This window comes from Oncorhynchus mykiss, chromosome 16 (assembly GCF_057628025.1).
Source record: "Oncorhynchus mykiss isolate SJ-2025 chromosome 16, ASM5762802v1, whole genome shotgun sequence".
Lineage (NCBI taxonomy): Eukaryota > Metazoa > Chordata > Actinopteri > Salmoniformes > Salmonidae > Oncorhynchus > Oncorhynchus mykiss.
The window spans coordinates 12,640,160-12,660,844 of record NC_143037.1 but is presented as its reverse complement, the minus strand read 5'-3'; the positions used below and the strand labels follow the sequence as shown (position 1 = coordinate 12,660,844).

At 46.4% G+C, this 20,685-nt stretch overlaps 1 protein-coding gene across 4 annotated transcripts in view; it reads right to left on the bottom strand.

The window, feature by feature from the left end:
- The window catches only part of LOC110492834 (protocadherin-15-like), a 303,674-nt gene that overhangs the window by 146,451 nt on the left and 136,538 nt on the right, over positions 1-20,685 (bottom strand). For all 4 annotated transcript variants that reach the window (XM_090201917.1, XM_090201916.1, XM_036946203.2 and 1 more), the window contains 2 exons: positions 9,377-9,485; positions 7,054-7,166 (listed from right to left, as the gene is read on the bottom strand). In XM_090201917.1, coding sequence (XP_090058043.1) covers positions 7,054-7,166; positions 9,377-9,485 — 222 coding nt within the window. The remainder of the gene's footprint in view (positions 1-7,053; positions 7,167-9,376; positions 9,486-20,685) is intronic.

The following is a 20,685-nucleotide window of genomic DNA, read 5'->3' as shown; positions in this document are numbered from 1 at the left end:
ATTTAAACGCAGCCGCAGGGCAGTATCTGCTTTACTCATACTGTGTGTCTATATTTAAACGCAGCCGCAGGGCAGTATCTGCTTTATTCATACTCTGCGTCTATATTTAAACGCAGCCGCAGGGCAGTATCTGCTTTATTCATACTGTGTGTCTATATTTAAACGCAGCCGCAGGGCAGTATCTGCTTTATTCATACTGTGTGTCTATATTTAACGCAGCCGCAGGGCAGTATCTGCTTTATTCATACGGTGCGTCTATATTTAACGCAGCCGCAGGGCAGTATCTGCTTTATTCATACGGTGCGTCTATATTTAACGCAGCCGCAGGGCAGTATCTGCTTTATTCATACTGTGTGTCTATATTTAACGCAGCCGCAGGGCAGTATCTGCTTTATTCATACGGTGCGTCTATATTTAACGCAGCCGCAGGGCAGTATCTGCTTTATTCATACTGTGTGTCTATATTTAACGCAGCCGCAGGGCAGTATCTGCTTTATTCATACGGTGCGTCTATATTTAAACGCAGCCGCAGGGCAGTATCTGCTTTATTCATACTGTGTGTCTATATTTAACGCAGCCGCAGGGCAGTATCTGATTTATTCATACTCTGCGTCTATATTTAACGCAGCCGCAGGGCAGTATCTGCTTTATTCAGACGCAGGGCAGTATCTGCTTTATTCATACTGTGTGTCTATATTTAACGCAGCCGCAGGGCAGTATCTGCTTTATTCATACGGTGCGTCTATATTTAAACGCAGCCGCAGGGCAGTATCTGCTTTATTCATACTGTGTGTCTATATTTAAACGCAGCCGCAGGGCAGTATCTGCTTCATTCATACTGTGCATCTATATTTAACGCAGCCGCAGGGCAGTATCTGCTTTATTCATACTGTGCATCTATATTTAACGCAGCCGCAGGGCAGTATCTGCTTCATTCATGCTGTGCATCTATATTTAACGCAGCCGCAGGGCAGTATCTGCTTCATTCATACTGTGCATCTATATTTAAACGCAGCCGCAGGGCAGTATCTGCTTTATTCATACTGTGCATCTATATTTAACGCAGCCGCAGGGCAGTATCTGCTTCATTCATACTGTGTGTCTATATTTAACGCAGCCGCAGGGCAGTATCTGCTTCATTCATACGGTGCGTCTATATTTAACGCAGCCGCAGGGCAGTATCTGCTTTATTCATACTGTGCATCTATATTTAACGCAGCCGCAGGGCAGTATCTGCTTCATTCATACTGTGCATCTATATTTAAACACAGCCGCAGGGCAGTATCTGCTTTATTCATACGGTGCGTCTATATTTAACGCAGCCGCAGGGCAGTATCTGCTTTATTCATACTGTGTGTCTATATTTAACGCAGCCGCAGGGCAGTATCTGCTTTATTGATACTGTGTGTCTATATTTAACGCAGCCGCAGGGCAGTATCTGCTTTATTCATACGGTGCGTCTATATTTAACGCAGCCGCAGGGCAGTATCTGCTTTATTCATACTGTGTGTCTATATTTAACGCAGCCGCAGGGCAGTATCTGCTTTATTCATACTGTGTGTCTATATTTAACGCAGCCGCAGGGCAGTATCTGCTTTATTCATACGGTGCGTCTATATTTAAACGCAGCCGCAGGGCAGTATCTGCTTTATTCATACTGTGTGTCTATATTTAACGCAGCCGCAGGGCAGTATCTGATTTATTCATACTCTGCGTCTATATTTAACGCAGCCGCAGGGCAGTATCTGCTTTATTCAGACGCAGGGCAGTATCTGCTTTATTCATACTGTGTGTCTATATTTAACGCAGCCGCAGGGCAGTATCTGATTTATTCATACTCTGCGTCTATATTTAAACGCAGCCGCAGGGCAGTATCTGCTTTATTCATACTGTGTGTCTATATTTAAACGCAGCCGCAGGGCAGTATCTGCTTCATTCATACTGTGCATCTATATTTAACGCAGCCGCAGGGCAGTATCTGCTTTATTCATACTGTGCATCTATATTTAACGCAGCCGCAGGGCAGTATCTGCTTTATTCATACTGTGCATCTATATTTAACGCAGCCGCAGGGCAGTATCTGCTTCATTCATACTGTGCATCTATATTTAAACGCAGCCGCAGGGCAGTATCTGCTTTATTCATACTGTGCATCTATATTTAACGCAGCCGCAGGGCAGTATCTGCTTTATTCATACTGTGTGTCTATATTTAACGCAGCCGCAGGGCAGTATCTGCTTTATTCATACGGTGCGTCTATATTTAACGCAGCCGCAGGGCAGTATCTGCTTTATTCATACTGTGTGTCTATATTTAACGCAGCCGCAGGGCAGTATCTGATTTATTCATACGGTGCGTCTATATTTAACGCAGCCGCAGGGCAGTATCTGCTTTATTCATACTGTGCATCTATATTTAACGCAGCCGCAGGGCAGTATCTGCTTTATTCATACGGTGCGTCTATATTTAACGCAGCCGCAGGGCAGTATCTGCTTTATTCATACTGTGTGTCTATATTTAACGCAGCCGCAGGGCAGTATCTGATTTATTCATACGGTGCGTCTATATTTAACGCAGCCGCAGGGCAGTATCTGCTTTATTCATACCGTGTGTCTATATTTAACGCAGCCGCAGGGCAGTATCTGATTTTTTCAGACTGTGCGTCTATATTTAAACGCAGCCGCAGGGCAGTATCTGCTTTATTCATACTGTGCGTCTATATTTAAACGCAGCCACAGGGCAGTATCTGATTTATTCATACTGTGTGTCTATATTTAAACGCAGCCGCAGGGCAGTATCTGCTTTATTCGCAGCCTGGCAAGTTCCAACTCAATGAAGCCTCGAATAAACTTTCCAACACCAACAGATGCTTATGGAAAGATAATCGTTTTGGTTTTTTTGCCTTGTAAAAAAAGAGGCAAAGGATTAGAACTCTATAACTGACAGAGGACAGGGCAGACTGGTAAATGGGTTTACTGCTGTGCTGATCTCTCCCACTCTCAGACTAGAGGGATGGAGGGAGAGGGAAGGATGGAGGGAGGGAGAAGGGAGGAATGGAAAGACGAAAGCTGAAGGGGAAAGAGAGAGGAGGAGGGCACTCTGACTCCTGAAGGAGAACATCACTCAAGCACATTGCTGGTCTTAGATAAAAAGGTGTTATCAAGAACCTAAAAGGGTACTTTGGCTGTCCCCATAGGATAACCATTTGAAGAACCCTTGTTGGGTTCCAGGAAGAACCCTTTTGGTTTCAAGTAGAACCCTTTCTGCAGATGGTTGTACCTGAAATCCAAAAGGTTCTATCTGGAACCAAAAGGGATTCTTATGGGGACAGCTGGAGAACCCTTTTCTATACTGGCTGTTGGTGCACAGGGAATCAGGAACACAATAACTGATGAAATCAGAGCGACTGTGGTTGACCATGTTGTCAATCATGGGATGAGCATGAGGGAGGCTGGGCAACGAGTTCAACCAAATCTGAGCCGCTAAACTGTTACAGGTATCATCTGGATATTTCGAAATGAGAACCGGGCTGTAGTCTTACTGGTACAGTAATATGTACTGTACTTACATAATGAGAAGGATCTATCACTAAAACCATTCAAATGCTTTTACAGAACTGCAAAAACAACTATCTGGTGGAGGAGGTCGACTGTTCACCCCAGAGCAGGAGACCCACATTGTAAATATGGTCATTGCAAATAACTGCATCAGACTCCGAGAACTGCAGGACCACATAATGAGATAACACCATATTCCAAAACGTCAACAGAGTGAGTCTCTCTGCACTGTCTCGTCTACTGAATCAGAGTGAGTCTCTCTGCACTGTCTCGTCTACTGAAACAGAGTGAGTCTCTCTGCACTGTCTCGTCTACTGAAACACAATAGATTTAGGATGAAGCAGCTGTACAGAGTCCCTTTCGAAAGTAACAGACCGTGTAAAACAAGTGAGATATGAATATGTGCAGGTGAGCTATACTATCCTATCATTGGTACTGGATCTGGAAGTGTATGGTGCTACATCATATTGACTGATCCCTGTCTTTTCATACTGTGCTACATTGTCTTGTCTTGACTCTTTCAGAGAGTCATGGAGCTAGAAGCAGATGCAGTGCATCATGAGCTAATATATGTGGACGAGGCAGGTTTCAACCTTGCAACAACAAGGGGCTGCGGCAGAAATATCATCGGACACCGTGCCTTCATCAACGTCTCGGGACAATGTGGTGGCAACAATACAATGTGTGCGGCTATTAGTCAAAAAGGCGTCCTTCACCATCATGCAATCCTAGGCCCATACAACACTGCACACATGATCACATTTCTTGACACCCTCCATAACAGACCCCTAATCCCTAATGACCAGGGGCCAGAGCAGCCCAGGTACGTTATCATCTGGGACAATGTTAGTTTCCACCGGGCTGCTGTGGTCCGCAATTGGTTCACAGGACACCCACTTTTCATCTCACTCAATCTCCCCCATACTCTCCGTTCTTGAATGTTATTGGAGAATTCTTCTCTGCATGTGGTTGGAAGGTGTATGATCACCAGCCCCACCGACACATACCCCTTCTACAGGCAATAGAGGAGGCTTGTGGAGACATGGATCAGGGGTCATGCCAGGTCTGAATACGGCACTCCAGACGATACTTTCCATGCTGCCCAGCTGAAGACAACATGTGATGTGGATGAAGTCTTATGACCAGACCCACAAAGAAGGTGAGATGGAGCCACATTTGTTTATGTTCTTTTTTTTCTAGAATAAATGTTTTAGTTTTCTTCTACTGCGCTTTGGTTGTTTGAGGAGTGTTAGAACATTTTCCCCTCATTTGTATTGATAGTGTGTTATGTTCGGAAACCTTTGCACATTTGCATACCTGTGTGTACAGTCGTGGCCAAAGGTTTAGAGAATGACACAAATATGAATTTTCACAAAGGCTGCTGCCTCAGTTTGTATGATGGCATTTTGCATATACTCCAGATTATTATGAAGAGTGATCAGATGAATTGCAATTAATTGCAAAGTCCCTCTTTGCCATGCAAATGAACTGAATCCCCCAAAAAACATTTCCACTGCATTTCAGCCCTGCCACAAAAGGACCAGCTGACATCATGTCAGTGATTCTCTCGTTAACACAGGTGTGAGTGTTGACGAGGACAAGGCTAGAGATCACTCGGTAATGCTGATTGAGTTCAAATAACAGACTGGAAGCTTCAAAAGGAGGGTGGTGCTTGGAATCATTGTTATTCCTCGGTCAACCATGGTTACCTGCAAGGAAACACGTGCAGTCATCATTGCTTTGCACAAAAAGGGCTTCACAGGCAAGGATATTGCTACCAGTAAGATTGCACCTAGATCAACCATTTATCAGATCATCAAGAACTTCAAGGAGAGGATGGATGGCCTGGTGTCAAGAAGGGCAGCAAAGAAGCCACTTCTCTCCAGGAAAAACATCAGGGATAGACTGATATTCTGCAAAACATACAGGGATTGGACTGCTGAGGACTGGGGTAAAGTCATTTTCTCTGATGAATCCCCTTTCCGATTGTTTGGGGCATCCGGAAAAAAGCTTGTCCGGAGAAGACAAGGTGAGCGCTACCATCAGTCCTGTGTCATACCAACTGTAAAGCATCCTGAGACCATTCATGTGTGGGGTTGCTTCTCAGCCAAGGGAGTGGGCTCACTCACAATATTGCCTAAGAACACAGCCGTGAATAAAGAATGGTACCAAACACATCCTCCCGAGAGCAACTTCTCCCAACCAACCAGGTACAGTTTGGTGACGAACAATGCCTTTTCCAGCATGATGGAGCACCTTGCCATAAGGCAAAAGTGATAACTAAGTGGCTTGGGGAACAAACATTGATATTTTGGGTCAATGGCCAGGAAACTCCCCAGACCTTAATCCCATTGAGAACTTGTGGTCAATCCTCAAGATGCAGGTGGACAAACAAAAAGCCGCAAATTCTGACAAACTCCAAGCATTGATTATGCAAGAATGGGCTTCCATCGGTCAGGATGTGGCCCAGAAGTTAATTGACAGCATGCCAGGGCGGATTGCAGAGGTCTTGAAAAAGAAGGGTCAACACTGCAAATATTTAGTCTGCATCAACTTCATGTAATTGTCAATAAAAGCCTTTGACACTTCTGAAATGCTTGTAATTATACTTCAGTATTCCATAGTAACATCTGACAAAAATATCTAAAGACACTGAAGCAGCAAACTTTGTGGAAATTAATATTTGTGTCATTCTCAAAACTTTTGGCCACGACTGTATGTGTGTTTAATACATGTATGACAAAACTTTATTGCAAACTGCTTTTCCCTGCAAACAGAAAAAGAAAAAGCCACAAGTGTTTTTCGTTTACACCATCAGTGCCTAGTTGGTGCTTCGTGTGCTCATTCAAATGATGGTTTGTGTGTACTGTAGACGCAAAACCACATGAAAAAAAAAAAAAAAGAGTTTGAATAGTTTTGCAAGAATTGTTTGCTTTTGCAAGAGATGTATAATGTTGTGCTGGTTTGGAGTAAGGTGTTGTGGTTGGTGTGTAGAGTTTTGCAAAAAAATTGCCTATAGTTTCAAAGTTGATGCCTAAGCAATCACAAAAAAATGTAATATAACACACAGCACTGGGCTCTTTGCTCCTGACTTTGAGCCCTCTGTAGTACAGGAGTTTCCCCTGGCCTGATAAAGGAGCTCTATCTCCAGAAGCTCATGTTCATATTCCCCTCTGAGTGGGAGGATCCTTGTAGCGTGCAGAGACTTAACGGATCATCGCCCTCTGGAGTTTAAAGCAACAAGCCTCCTGGGCGATGGTGTGTGAGATACCTGACTCATCCTGATGGGGTTTAACACACACACACACACACACACACACACACACACACACACACACACACCTACACCTACACCTACACCTACAGCCAGTGCATCCCCAGCCTCTGCCTCTTTCCAGGTGTGATTTACCGGATCATTCCCCTCTTAATAAGAATAAAAGACCATGATCCTGTCATGAAGAGAGCATCCTGGGCTACAGAGCTTTATTCTGATTACCTTGATTATCAAGTCAAATCTATTGTACAGGTCCCTGATGAGTGGTTTGAGGAGCTGCAGCTCGGCGGTGGTTCTGTTCAGGGAGAAGAAGTCGACGTACGTCTCAGGCTTGCCTAAGACGGGAGACAGGGAAATAAGCAACCGTCACTCTGAAAGTCAGGGGAGAAGATGGAGTCTTTAGGAAAATACTGTAAGTCTTCTATATATCGTTACTTTTAATACATTTTACTGCACCTGTCATTACACGTATACATGACTGTAATTATAATGAAAAGTATTAAAAGCTTATTGTCAGTGTATGTCAGAGAATACCAGGTTGCTTTCAAATGATCGGGGTAAAGAAGGCGGAGGGATTGAAGGGTTTGAACTGCTTCCAGACAGACGGATCCATCGCTGTCTCTGACCGACAGGTCTCTCTCTCTCTCTCTCGCCCAGACATCTCTTTATTGGCCTCCCAGAGAGCAGGGGAGCGAGGAGGGGAGCATTCCACATCAGCATGATTCCCTGCAGGGACTACAGCTGTGCTGCTGCCTGCTCCAGCCCTGCAATAGCCCTGCGTTGCTCATCTCAGCTCACCACAGGTGGCCCTCCACTCCCCTTCGCCGCTGGCAGAAATGCATCTCATCCTACCCCGCCTCCCACTCATCTCTCCAGTGCATCCTCCCTCCCTTCCCACCACCAGCCTTTTGGCTATTGCTGCCTGAGCTGAGTCCCCACAACTACCACCCCTCTGCATGGCCAGGCCTGGGAGCTAGCTATCCCCTCTGCAGGTCCGCAAGCTAGCTATCCCCTCTGAAGGCCTGGGAGCTAGCTATCTCCTCTGATGGCCTGGGAGCTAGCTATCTCCTCTGATGGCCTGGGAGCTAGCTATCCCCTCGGCAGTTCTGCGAGCTAGCTATCCCCTCTGATGGCCTGGGAGCTAGCTATCCCCTCTGAAGGTCTGCGAGCTAGCTATCCCCTCTGAAGGCCCGGGAGCTAGCTATCCCCTCTGAAGGCCCGGGAGCTACCTATCCCCTCTGAAGGCCCGGGAGATACTGTAGCTATTCCCTCTGCAATGCGTGGTACAGTGGTGACTGTATATAGCAGTGCATTTGGAAAGTATTCAGAACCCTTGAACCCTTGATTTTTTTTTACGTTATTGCCTTATTCTAAAATGTATTAAATTGTTTTTTTGCCCTCAATCTATACACAATACTACATAAAAACAAAAAGTAAACAGGTTTTAGACATTTTAGCAAATTTATAAAAAAGAAAACATAAGTATCACATTTACATAAGTATTTTCAGACCCTTTAGTCAGTACTTTGTTGAAGCACCTTTGGCAGCGAATACAGACAACTCTTTTGGGGTATGGCGCTACACAGCTATTTTCAGGTCTCTCCAAAGATGTTCGATCAGGTTCAAGTCCGGGCTCTGGCTGGGCCACTCAAGGACATTCAGAGACTTGTCCCGAAGCCATTCCTGCATTGTCTTGGCTGTGTGCTCGGGGTCGTTGTCCTGTTGGAAGGTGAACCTTCACCCCAGTCTGAGGTCCTGAGCGCTCTGGAGCAGGTCTTTCATCAAGGATCTCTCTGTATTTTGTTCCGTTCATCTTTCCTTCAATCCTGACTAGTCTCGCAGTCCCTGCTGCTGAAAAACATCCCCACAGCATGATGCTGCCACCACCATGCTTCACCGTAGGGATGGTGCCAGGTTTGCTCCAGGCGTGACGCTTGGCATTAAGGCCAAAGGTCCTTTAGGTGCAAACTTCAAGCAGGCTGTCATGTGCCTTTTACCTTTTACCATCTGGCCACTCTATCATAAAGGCCTGATTGGTGGAGTGCAGCTCTAGGAAGTGTTCCAAACTTCTTCCATTTAAGAATGATGGAGGCCACTGTGTTCTTGGAGACCTTCAATGCTGCAGATATGTTTTGGTACCCTTCCCCAGATCTGTGCCTCGACACAATCCTGTCTCGGCACTCTATGGACAATTCCTTTGACCTCATGTCTTGGTTTTTGCTCTGACATGCACGGTCAACTGTGGGACCTTATATAGACAGGTGTGTGCCTTTCCAAATCATGTCCAATGAATTGTATTTACCACAGGTGGCCTCCTATCAAGTTGTGTAAACATCTCAAGGATGGTCAATGAAAACAGGATACACCTGTTTTCAGGTGTGAGTCTCATAGCAAAAGGTCTGAATACCTATGCAAATAAGGTATTTCTGTTTTATAAATGTGCAAACATTTCTAAAAACCTGTTTTCGCTTTGTCATTACGTGTTACTGTGTGTAGATACATTCCGAATGAACTGTAGATGACAGCCGTGTTAACAGGGACCTACCAATGAGGATGGAGTAGAGGATGCCTGGCCTCTGTGACGGAGGCTGGATGTTCCTGTCCTGGTCCACGGCCTGAATGACGGGAGTCACGTTGACAGGGTTCACTTTGCTCTGAAATTAAAGAGTAATGGTTAGTTCTATCTGGCTGTCAATACAAAAAAAAAAGAGCCATTTCCACAGTGTGGGATACGGGAGCTTCCATTCTTGCTGTGCTTAAAGGATGAAAATAAATGATGAAGAATTCATGTATGGCGTTGGACACAATCTTCCTCAATTAGTTATCTTGGCATTTCAAAGCAGCAACAGCAAAATAATTGCAGTGTTTCAGTTGTACCTCTAACTTAAACATTATGGGCAAAGCACAAGTCATGTAGATTCTGCTGACTTGCTTTGCAGTAAAAGGCGTATTCTTAAAACAGTGAATAAACTGTGTGACCTCTTTGTGGACCTCTTTATCACAGCGTCTGTCACAAAGACCAATGAACTGCAGACATTTGTGTTGTTCTCCCCCGTACAACACTTCTTTATGTCATTTAAGAGGTTGAAAGCACAAGAGAGAGAGGGAGTGGGAGAGAGAGGAATGGAGAGAGAGGAATGGAGAGCGAGGAAGAGAGAGAAAGAGAGGAAAAGAGAGCGAGAAAAGAGTGAAAAAGAGGGAGAGGAACAGAGGGAGGGAAAATGAGAGAGAGAGAGAAAGAGGGAGAAAAAGAGAGAAAAGGGAAGGAAAAGAGAGACAGGAAAAGAGGGAATGAGACGGTGGGGGAGAGAGAGACTGAAAAATAAAGTTTGCAAGAGAGAGAAAGAGTTTGTGAAAGTGAGAGACTCCAGAAAGAGAGAGAGAGAGAAAGAGTTTGTGAAAGTGAGAGACTCCAGAAAGAGAGAGAGAGAGAAAGAGTTTGTGAAAGTGAGAGACTCCAGAAAGACAGAGAGAGAGAAAGAGTTTGTGAAAGTGAGAGACTCCAGAAAGACAGAGAGAGAGAAAGAGTTTGTGAAAGTGAGAGACTCCAGAAAGAGAGAGAGAGAGAAAGAGTTTGTGAAAGTGAGAGACTCCAGAAAGACAGAGAGAGAACAGAAAGTGAGTAACTGGTCCTCCATACCAAGTTGCCCCAGCCTTGGGGGAGGAGTAAAGATGTGCAGAATTACAAACAACAGGCGGGCCCCCGTCTCAGTCCCAGTAAATAAGCAGCTCATTTCGAACTCAACACTCCTCAGAGAAACCAAGTGACACTGCTAAAAGTGAAGATGAGTTTCAACCAGTGTTAGCTGCCTGGTTGCCTCTGAAATAAGGCTCTGGAAATCTTGTCTTTCTGTGTGTGTGTGTGTGTGTGTGTGTGTGTGTGTGTGTGTGTGTGTGTGTGTCATGACCCCTACAGGGACCCCACAGCATAATTGTGATCTCTGTGTGCCAGGAAGAAGTCTCGAGCAGCTGCTGTAAACACACACACAAACACACACACATCGGTAGGACCATATGCTCCGGGGGCTGGTTGGCAGGAAATGACAATTTGTGACAGACATTGATGACAAGCTCGAGGAGCTGAGGTGCTGCAAAGACAGGCGCTGTTTGCGTGGAATAAATTACAGATATCTCGGTTTGTTTACCTTGCAGAGTACAGAGACTACAAGGAGGTCAGACATTAGTCAGAACCGTAATAAAGCCACCTGGAATCAAGCTCTGAATGAAACAAAAGGATTTTCCTCCTGTCATTCCTCCCCATGTTACTTAATCATCATACTTCACACAGCCCTATGAGTAGTGGTTAAGTGGAGGCAAAAATGGTCGCCTACATTTTATCAGACACTGTTATCCAGGGTGACTTACAGGAGCATTTAGGCTTAAGTGCCTTGCTCAAGGGCACATCGGCAGATTTTTCACCAAGTCAAACCAGCAAGCTTTCAGGTACTGGCCCAAAGCTCTTAACCACTAGGCTACCTGCCACCCATCCACTCCTCTCTGCTCTGTACATCTCCCTCATCATAGATCATGAGCACAATTTGGCAAAGATTTATCTCCGTGGGGCCCATTGTAATCCTCAGCCACTGCAACTACAATGGCCCCAGTATGACTGCAGTAAATCTAATGACTCTTCGGGGCCCTGTCCTCGGTGGACAGATTAGCTCTGATGATACTCCCTCAGTCAGCCCTTATCTCCTGAGTAACTGCAGCAGACAAGACTGGTGTCCAGATTACATGGAAATGCATTTATATGAAATAGCGTGATGATGATGATGATGATGATGATTCATCACAATACGTGTCTGTGTTAAGTTGATTTGCAGAATGAATCAGCCTCATTCAAGGCAAGGGAATATAGATTTTTAGTGATACATTCAATTATTTAGAAGCCTGTATTTAAAGTCCAGATTTTGCCTTTTCTTTACAAATAATACTACTCAGACTGACTGATACAGATGAATATTTCATGTGACTGAAATACACAACTAGGCATGATGCCAAATGAATGTATTTCCTTTGATCTGGATGAAACCATAACTACTCCTTCTCGGGCAGACCAGCCAGGGTCCTCCGCTCCGTTCCACATCCGTGGCCCATAATCAATGGTTGACTGAGCGTCGGCTGGGCGTTTTAACGGCTGAACTGGAGGAAGATCGTCTCTTGCGGGACCGGTTGAAGCACAGGAGGATTTTATTACTGTAATTAACGAGGATGGATTCTCTGGTGGGGTGTGATCTGTGATGGTGTAACGAGTAGACGGCAGCCCTTTGGCCCCTCCTCTATTTTCACTAACCCACAGGAAGACAAGTCAATGGACTGCTTTACTCCACACTACTCTACTCAGATGAACCCAACCTTCCAAATGAATGCTGAGCATCTCCAGATTCATCTATGATATATAGTGAACACTGACAAGAAACTTCAATTAAAAGACTCTCCATCGGGTATAATTTGACGGTTTTGCATATGATATGATCAGCACCTGTTTTCAAAACGGCCAATTACTCGTCTTCGATTTGGAATGACTTGTCTGTTCACATTTTCATTATTAGCTATATCTTATTCCAACTTTAAATTTCAGCCAGCAAACGAATTATCCAGTGAATTAATGTATTACACTCTCCATTGAATTTTATACACACCCGTCACCAACAAAGCAATTATGCTCCACTCAACACTGGGGTACAATACTTTCAAAGCCTCCTGTGTTAATTGTCAACAGTCACTAGCAGTTGCCTACCTACTGTTCTCTCAGTGATGTATTTTCAATCTGATATCTCAGCTCTGATGGTATGTTTGATTATATTAACAATAGCCACAGAGGACGTCCAGAGTACTGCTGCGTATCGGGGGGGTGGGGAGCAAAATAGTAGAATTGACAGAGGAAAAAGCATTGGAGCCCCACTTCAGCCTTGTTTGGGATGACCTTTTATGTTATTCCTGCTCCGGAGAGGCTCTCTAGCTCTTTGCTATGGAAGGATATAAAAAGGCTGCCAGGACGGATCAGTTTGTTGTGGGGAATGCACCTCCACTCTCCCCAAGAACATTCTCCTTGCTCCTGGCTCCTGTTCCCTAGAACGTCTCACTATTTCCTGGATCCTGACCTGAGATATTGTCTTTCAAACCAAGTGTACCGTGAAAGGAGACCCACTGGCATAACATCGTGACCAAGAGGAGTTTTTGGGATCTGACCTATGACCTGACCCTCTCCTCCTCCCCTCTAATCACAAGCTTCGTTTCACAGGTAGCACTCTTTTTATACGCTGCGAGGTACCTGAGCGGTACTGAGCCTCAATAAATAAGTTGAAGCATGATTTAAATGTTTCGTTGAGCACCGGCGGAGGAGATATGAGAGGCGCATTAAAGAGATAACGGGAAGAGCTGCCTGACAGGGAGGATGTCTGAGAGAGACAAGAGGAATATAACAGTACATCATTACACATGTGAAACTGAACTAGCCCCCTGAGTGATGGGATTGATGGGGATGACAGGATGAGGTGGGGGTGTTTTGAAGACCTGATAAGAGGTTATGCTGGCTTCGCCACGGCATACATAATCAGAATCACATAATGCCGCCTGTCACAGCACTCGTAAATGGTGTCCTTGAGTGCGTTCTAGCGTTCGCATTAAGTACAGGAACCAGCCACCCAAACCAGTGGTGTAAACTTGACTTAAGGCTCCTGTTCCTTTGTTCTGTCACTTGGCTGCGGAGTGTGGAAGGTTCTCAATGTAAGCAAATGTCGTTTTAGTCCTCCGTGTTTGGTATGGCTCTAGTGCACCACTGCCTTCTCACGGACACAGTTTGACCTTCTATAACTCTCTCTTAGGATGTAGTGGAACGTCATCAAAAAATGACATTTATTACTTTTCAGCAGAAACGCTGCTTGATCATGTCAATGGAATAGATCTGGAGGCGAAAGAAACGCACACATGTTTAGGTGAGGCACTGGCTAGCGGAGTAGAACACCTGTTTAGGTGAGGTGCTGGCTAGCGGAGTAGAACACCTGTTTAGGAGAGGCGCTGGCTAGTGGAGTAGAGGTGTTGGCTAGCGGAGTAGAACACCTGTTTAGGAGAGGCGCTGGCTAGCGGAGTAGAGGTGTTGGCTAGCGGAGTAGAACACCTGTTTAGGAAAGGCGCTGGCTAGCGGAGTAGAACACCTGTTTAGGAGAGGAGCTGGCTAGCGGAGTAGAGGTGTTGGCTAGCGGAGTAGAACACCTGTTTAGGAGAGGCACTGGCTAGCGGAGTAGAACACCTGTTTAGGAGAAGGAACTGGCTAGCGGAGTAGAACACCTGTTTAGGAGAGGCGCTGGCTAGCGGAGTAGAACACCTGTTTAGGTGAGGCGCTGGCTAGCGGAGTAGAGGTGTTGGCTAGCGGAGTAGAACACCTGTTTAGGTGAGGCGTTGGCTAGCGGAGTAGAACACCTGTTTAGGAGAGGCGTTGGCTAGTGGAGTAGAACACCTGTTTAGGAGAGGCATTGGCTAGCAGAGTAGAACACCTGTTTAGGAGAGGCGTTGGCTAGCAGAGTAGAACACCTGTTTAGGAGAGGCGTTGGCTAGCGGAGTAGAACACCTGTTTAGGTGAGGTGCTGGCTAGCAGAGTAGAACACCTGTTTAGGTGAGGCGTTGGCTAGCGGAGTAGAACACCTGTTTAGGAGAGGCGCTGGCTAGCGGAGTAGAACACCTGTTTAGGTGAGGCGCTGGCTAGCGGAGTAGAGGTGTTGGCTAGCGGAGTAGAACACCTGTTTAGGAGAGGCGCTGGCTAGCGGAGTAGAACACCTGTTTAGGTGAGGCGCTGGCTAGCGGAGTAGAGGTGTTGGCTAGCGGAGTAGAACACCTGTTTAGGTGAGGCGTTGGCTAGTGGAGTAGAACACCTGTTTAGGAGTGGCGTTGGCTAGCGGAGTAGAACACCTGTTTAGGAGAGGCGTTGGCTAGCAGAGTAGAACACCTGTTTAGGAGAGACGTTGGCTAGAGGAGTAGAACACCTGTTTAGGTGAGGTGCTGGCTAGCAGAGTAGAACACCTGTTTAGGTGAGGCGTTGGCTAGCGGAGTAGAACACCTGTTTAGGTGAGGCGCTGGCTAGCCGAGTAGAACACCTGTTTAGGAGAGGTGCTGGCTAGCAGAGTAGAACACCTGTTTAGGTGAGGCGCTGGCTAGCAGAGTAGAACACCTGTTTAGGCGAGGCGCTGTCTAACAGAGTAGAACACGTGTTTAGGCGAGGCACTGTCTAACAGAGTAGAACACCTGTTTAGGCGAGGCGCTGTCTAACAGAGTATAACACCTATTTAGGCGAGGCGCAGGCTAGCGGAGTAGAACACGTGTTTAGGCGAGACACGGGCTAGTGGAGTAGAACACCTGTTTAGGCGAGGCGCTGGCTAGGAGAGTAGAACACCTGTTTAGGAGAGGCGATGGCTAGCAGAGTAGAACACCTGTTTAGGTGAGGCGATGGCTAGTAGAGTAGAACACCTGTTTAGGCGAGGCGCTGGCTAGCGGAGTAGAACACGTGTTTAGGCGAGACACGGGCTAGTGGAGTAGAACACCTATTTAGGCGAGGCGCTTTCTAACAGAGTAGAACACCTGTTTAGGAGAGGCGTTGGCTAGTGGAGTAGAACACCTGTTTAGGAGAGGCATTGGCTAGCAGAGTAGAACACCTGTTTAGGAGAGGCGTTGGCTAGCAGAGTAGAACACCTGTTTAGGAGAGGCGTTGGCTAGCGGAGTAGAACACCTGTTTAGGTGAGGTGCTGGCTAGCAGAGTAGAACACCTGTTTAGGTGAGGCGTTGGCTAGCGGAGTAGAACACCTGTTTAGGAGAGGCGCTGGCTAGCGGAGTAGAACACCTGTTTAGGTGAGGCGCTGGCTAGCGGAGTAGAGGTGTTGGCTAGCGGAGTAGAACACCTGTTTAGGAGAGGCGCTGGCTAGCGGAGTAGAACACCTGTTTAGGTGAGGCGCTGGCTAGCGGAGTAGAGGTGTTGGCTAGCGGAGTAGAACACCTGTTTAGGTGAGGCGTTGGCTAGTGGAGTAGAACACCTGTTTAGGAGTGGCGTTGGCTAGCGGAGTAGAACACCTGTTTAGGAGAGGCGTTGGCTAGCAGAGTAGAACACCTGTTTAGGAGAGACGTTGGCTAGAGGAGTAGAACACCTGTTTAGGTGAGGTGCTGGCTAGCAGAGTAGAACACCTGTTTAGGTGAGGCGTTGGCTAGCGGAGTAGAACACCTGTTTAGGTGAGGCGCTGGCTAGCCGAGTAGAACACCTGTTTAGGAGAGGTGCTGGCTAGCAGAGTAGAACACCTGTTTAGGTGAGGCGCTGGCTAGCAGAGTAGAACACCTGTTTAGGCGAGGCGCTGTCTAACAGAGTAGAACACGTGTTTAGGCGAGGCACTGTCTAACAGAGTAGAACACCTGTTTAGGCGAGGCGCTGTCTAACAGAGTATAACACCTGTTTAGGCGAGGCGCTGGCTAGCGGAGTAGAACACGTGTTTAGGCGAGACACGGGCTAGTGGAGTAGAACACCTGTTTAGGCGAGGCGCTGGCTAGGAGAGTAGAACACCTGTTTAGGAGAGGCGATGGCTAGCGGAGTAGAACACCTGTTTAGGTGAGGCGATGGCTAGTAGAGTAGAACACCTGTTTAGGCGAGGCGCTGGCTAGCGGAGTAGAACACGTGTTTAGGCGAGACACGGGCTAGTGGAGTAGAACACCTATTTAGGCGAGGCGCTTTCTAACAGAGTAGAACACCTGTTTAGGTGAGGCGATGGCTAGCAGAGTAGAACACCTGTTTAGGCGAGGCGCTGGCTAGCAGAGTAGAACACATGTTTAGGTGAGGAGCTGTCTAACAGAGTAGAACACCTGTTTAGGCGAGGCGCTGTCTAACAGAGTAGAACACCTGTTTAGGCGAGGTGCTGTCTAACAGATTAGAACACGTGTTTAGGCGAGACACGGGCTAGTGGAGTAGAACACCTGTTTAGGTTGAGGCGATGGCTAGCAGAGTAGAACACCTGATTAGGCGAGGCGCTGTCTAACAGAGTAGAACACCTGTTTAGGCGAGGCGCTGGCTAGCGGAGGAGAACACCTGTTTAGGCGCGGCGCTGGCTAGCGGAGTAGAACACCTGTTTAGGCGAGGCACTGGCTAGCAGAGTAGAACACCTGTTTAGGTGAGGCGCTGGCTAGCAGAGTAGAACATCTGTTTAGGAGAGGCGCTGTCTAACAGAGTAGAACACGTGTTTAGGTGAGGCGCTGGCTAGCAGAGTAGAACACCTGTTTAGGTGAGGCGCTGGCTAGCAGAGTAGAACACCTGTTTAGGAGAGGCGCTGGCTAGCGGAGTAGAGGTGTTGGCTAGCGGAGTAGAACACCTGTTTAGGTGAGGCGCTGGCTAGCAGAGTAGAACACCTGTTTAGGTGAGGCGCTGGCTAGCAGAGTAGAACATCTGTTTAGGAGAGGCGCTGTCTAACAGAGTAGAACACGTGTTTAGGTGAGGCGCTGGCTAGCAGAGTAGAACACCTGTTTAGGTGAGGCGCTGGCTAGCAGAGTAGAACACCTGTTTAGGAGAGGCGCTGGCTAGCGGAGTAGAGGTGTTGGCTAGCGGAGTAGAACACCTGTTTAGGCGAGGCACTGGCTAGCATGAATGATAGCATACGATCATAGATACAATTTGGCTACATAGGACCTACAAACATTTACAATGAATAGCAAAATCACAATAATCACAAGAATAGCTTCAGATCAAAGTCTACGTTGCGAAATGAAATATCCAGGCAGTCTCTCAATGTAACAATGCGTTGGAATAGATCTACAATAGTGTGTCTACCGGGTTCCCAAGTTCCCTGACCGTGAGTATCCACTTTACATTTGGATTAGTAACAATTTAAATAAACCGGTGCTTCCACTCAAGGTACGAGAGTCCAACGTGTAAAACTAATTACCTGTGAATAATCTGTCTTGTAATTCTAGCATTTCCATGCTTCCCTGACTCTGCCATTTGCTTGTGTTAGACTCTGATCAAGAGAAACTGTAAACAGGGTCCTGCCTAGATCGGTGAACAAAAACCAATGGAACTGACAAGGAGGTATCAATTCTGATTGTCATTCTACATTACAAAACACGTGTCCCGCTATTGGGAGTCTAAATCTAATCTAGTCTAAATTACTTTCACACGCATCAGAGGAGGCTGGTGGGAGGAGGTAGAAGAGGATGGGCTCATTGTAATGGCTGGAGTGGAATTAATGAAACATTCCATCCATTACAATAAGCCTGTCCTCCTATAGCCCCTCCAACCAGCCTCCTCTGATACACATCCTCTCACACTTTCGACAGTTCAACATGCTTCCTCCAAGGCGAAGGTCGAGAGCCGCGTGTTCTCCGAAACACGATCCAACCAAGCTGCACTGCTTCTTTTTTCATGTAAACATTTTGTTTAGTACTTTAAATGTTTTCCCTTTTTCTCCCCAATTTCGTGGCGTTCATTTGGTAGTTACAGTCTTGTCTCATCGCTGCAACTCCCGTACGGACTCGGGACAGGCGAAAGTCGAGAGCCATGTGTCCTCCGAAACACGACCCAACCAAGCCGCACTGATTCTTGACACAATGCCCACTTAACACATGGAGAATAAGAACACCTCCTCCCAGCTGCCCACTGCACTGAAGATAGGAAACACTGTCACCACTGATAAATCCACCATAATTGAAAATTTCAATAAGCATTTTTCTACTGCTGGCCATGCTTTCCACCTGGCTACTCCTACCCCTGTCAACAGCACTGCACCCCCAACAGCAACTCGCCCAAGCCTTCCCCATTTCTCCTTCTCCCAAATCCATTCAGCTGATGTTCTGAAAGAGCTGCAAAATCTGGACCCCTACAAATCAGCCGGGCTAGACAATCTGGACCCTTTCTTTCTAAAATTATCTGCCGAAATTGTTGCCACCCCTATTACTAGCCTGTTCAACCTCTCTTTCGTGTCGTCTGAGATTCCCAAAGATTGGAAAGCAGCTGCGGTCATCCCCCTCTTCAAAGGGGGGGACACTCTTGACCCAAACTGCTACAGACCTATATCTATCCTACCATGCCTTTCTAAGGTCTTCGAAAGCCAAGTCAACAAACAGATTACCGACCATTTTGAATCTCACCATACCTTCTCTGCTATGCAATCTGGTTTCAGAGCTGGTCATGGGTGCACCTCAGCCACGCTCAAGGTCCTAAACGATATCTTAACCGCCATCGATAAGAAACATTACTGTGCAGCCGTATTCATTGATCTGGCCAAGGCTTTCGACTCTGTCAATCACCACATCCTCATCGGCAGACTCAACAGCCTTGGTTTCTCAAATGATTGCCTCGCCTGGTTCACCAACTACTTCTCTGATAGAGTTCAGTGTGTCAAATCTGAGGGTCTGTTGTCCGGACCTCTGGCAGTCTCTATGGGGGTGCCACAGGGTTCAATTCTTGGACCGACTCTCTTCTCTGTATACATCAATGAGGTCGCTCTTGCTGCTGGTGAGTCTCTGATCCACCTCTACGCAGACGACACCATTCTGTATACTTCCGGCCCTTCTTTGGACACTGTGTTAACAACCCTCCAGGCAAGCTTCAATGCCATACAACTCTCCTTCCGTGGCCTCCAACTGCTCTTAAATACAAGTAAAACTAAATGCATGCTCTTCAACCGATCACTACCTGCACCTACCCGCCTGTCCAACATCACTACTCTGGACGGCTCTGACTTAGAATACGTGGACAACTACAAATACTTAGGTGTCTGGTTAGACTGTAAACTCTCCTTCCAGACCCATATCAAACATCTCCAATCCAAAGTTAAATCTAGAATTGGCTTCCTATTTCGCAACAAAGCATCCTTCACTCATGCTGCCAAACATACCCTTGTAAAACTGACCATCCTACCAATCCTCGACTTTGGCGATGTAATTTACAAAATAGCCTCCAATACCCTACTCAACAAACTGGATGCAGTCTATCACAGTGCAATCCGTTTTGTCACCAAAGCCCCATACACTACCCACCATTGCGACCTGTACGCTCTCGTTGGCTGGCCCTCGCTTCATACTCGTCGCCAAACCCACTGGCTCCATGTCATCTACAAGACCCTGCTAGGTAAAGTCCCCCCTTATCTCAGCTCGCTGGTCACCATAGCATCTCCCACCTGTAGCACACGCTCCAGCAGGTATATCTCTCTAGTCACCCCCAAAACCAATTCTTTCTTTGGCCGCCTCTCTTTCCAGTTCTCTGCTGCCAATGACTGGAACGAACTACAAAAATCTCTGAAACTGGAAACTCTTATCTCCCTCACTAGCTTTAAGCACCAACTGTCAGAGCAGCTCACAGATTACTGCACCTGTACATAGCCCACATATAATTTAGCCCTATCAACTACCTCTTTCCCAACTGTATTTAATTTATTTATTTATTTTTGCTCCTTTGCACCCCATTATTTTTATTTCTACTTTGCACATTCTTCCATTGCAAAACTACCATTCCAGTGTTTTACTTGCTATATTGTATTTACCTTGCCACCAAGGCCTTTTTTTGCCTTTACCTCCCTTCTCACCTCATTTGCTCACATTGTATATAGACTTGTTTATACTTTATTATTGACTGTATGTTTGTTTTACTCCATGTGTAACTCTGTGTTGTTGTATCAGTCGAACTGCTTTGCTTTATCTTGGCCAGGTCGCAATTGTAAATGAGAACTTGTTCTCAACTTGCCTACCTGGTTAAATAAAGGTAAAATAAATAAATAAATAAAAAACACGGAAGCCAGGAGCACCAATGTGTCACAGGAAACACCAGACACCTGGCGACCGTGTCAGTGTGAACTGCGCCAGGCCCACCACAGGAGTTGCTAATGCGCGATG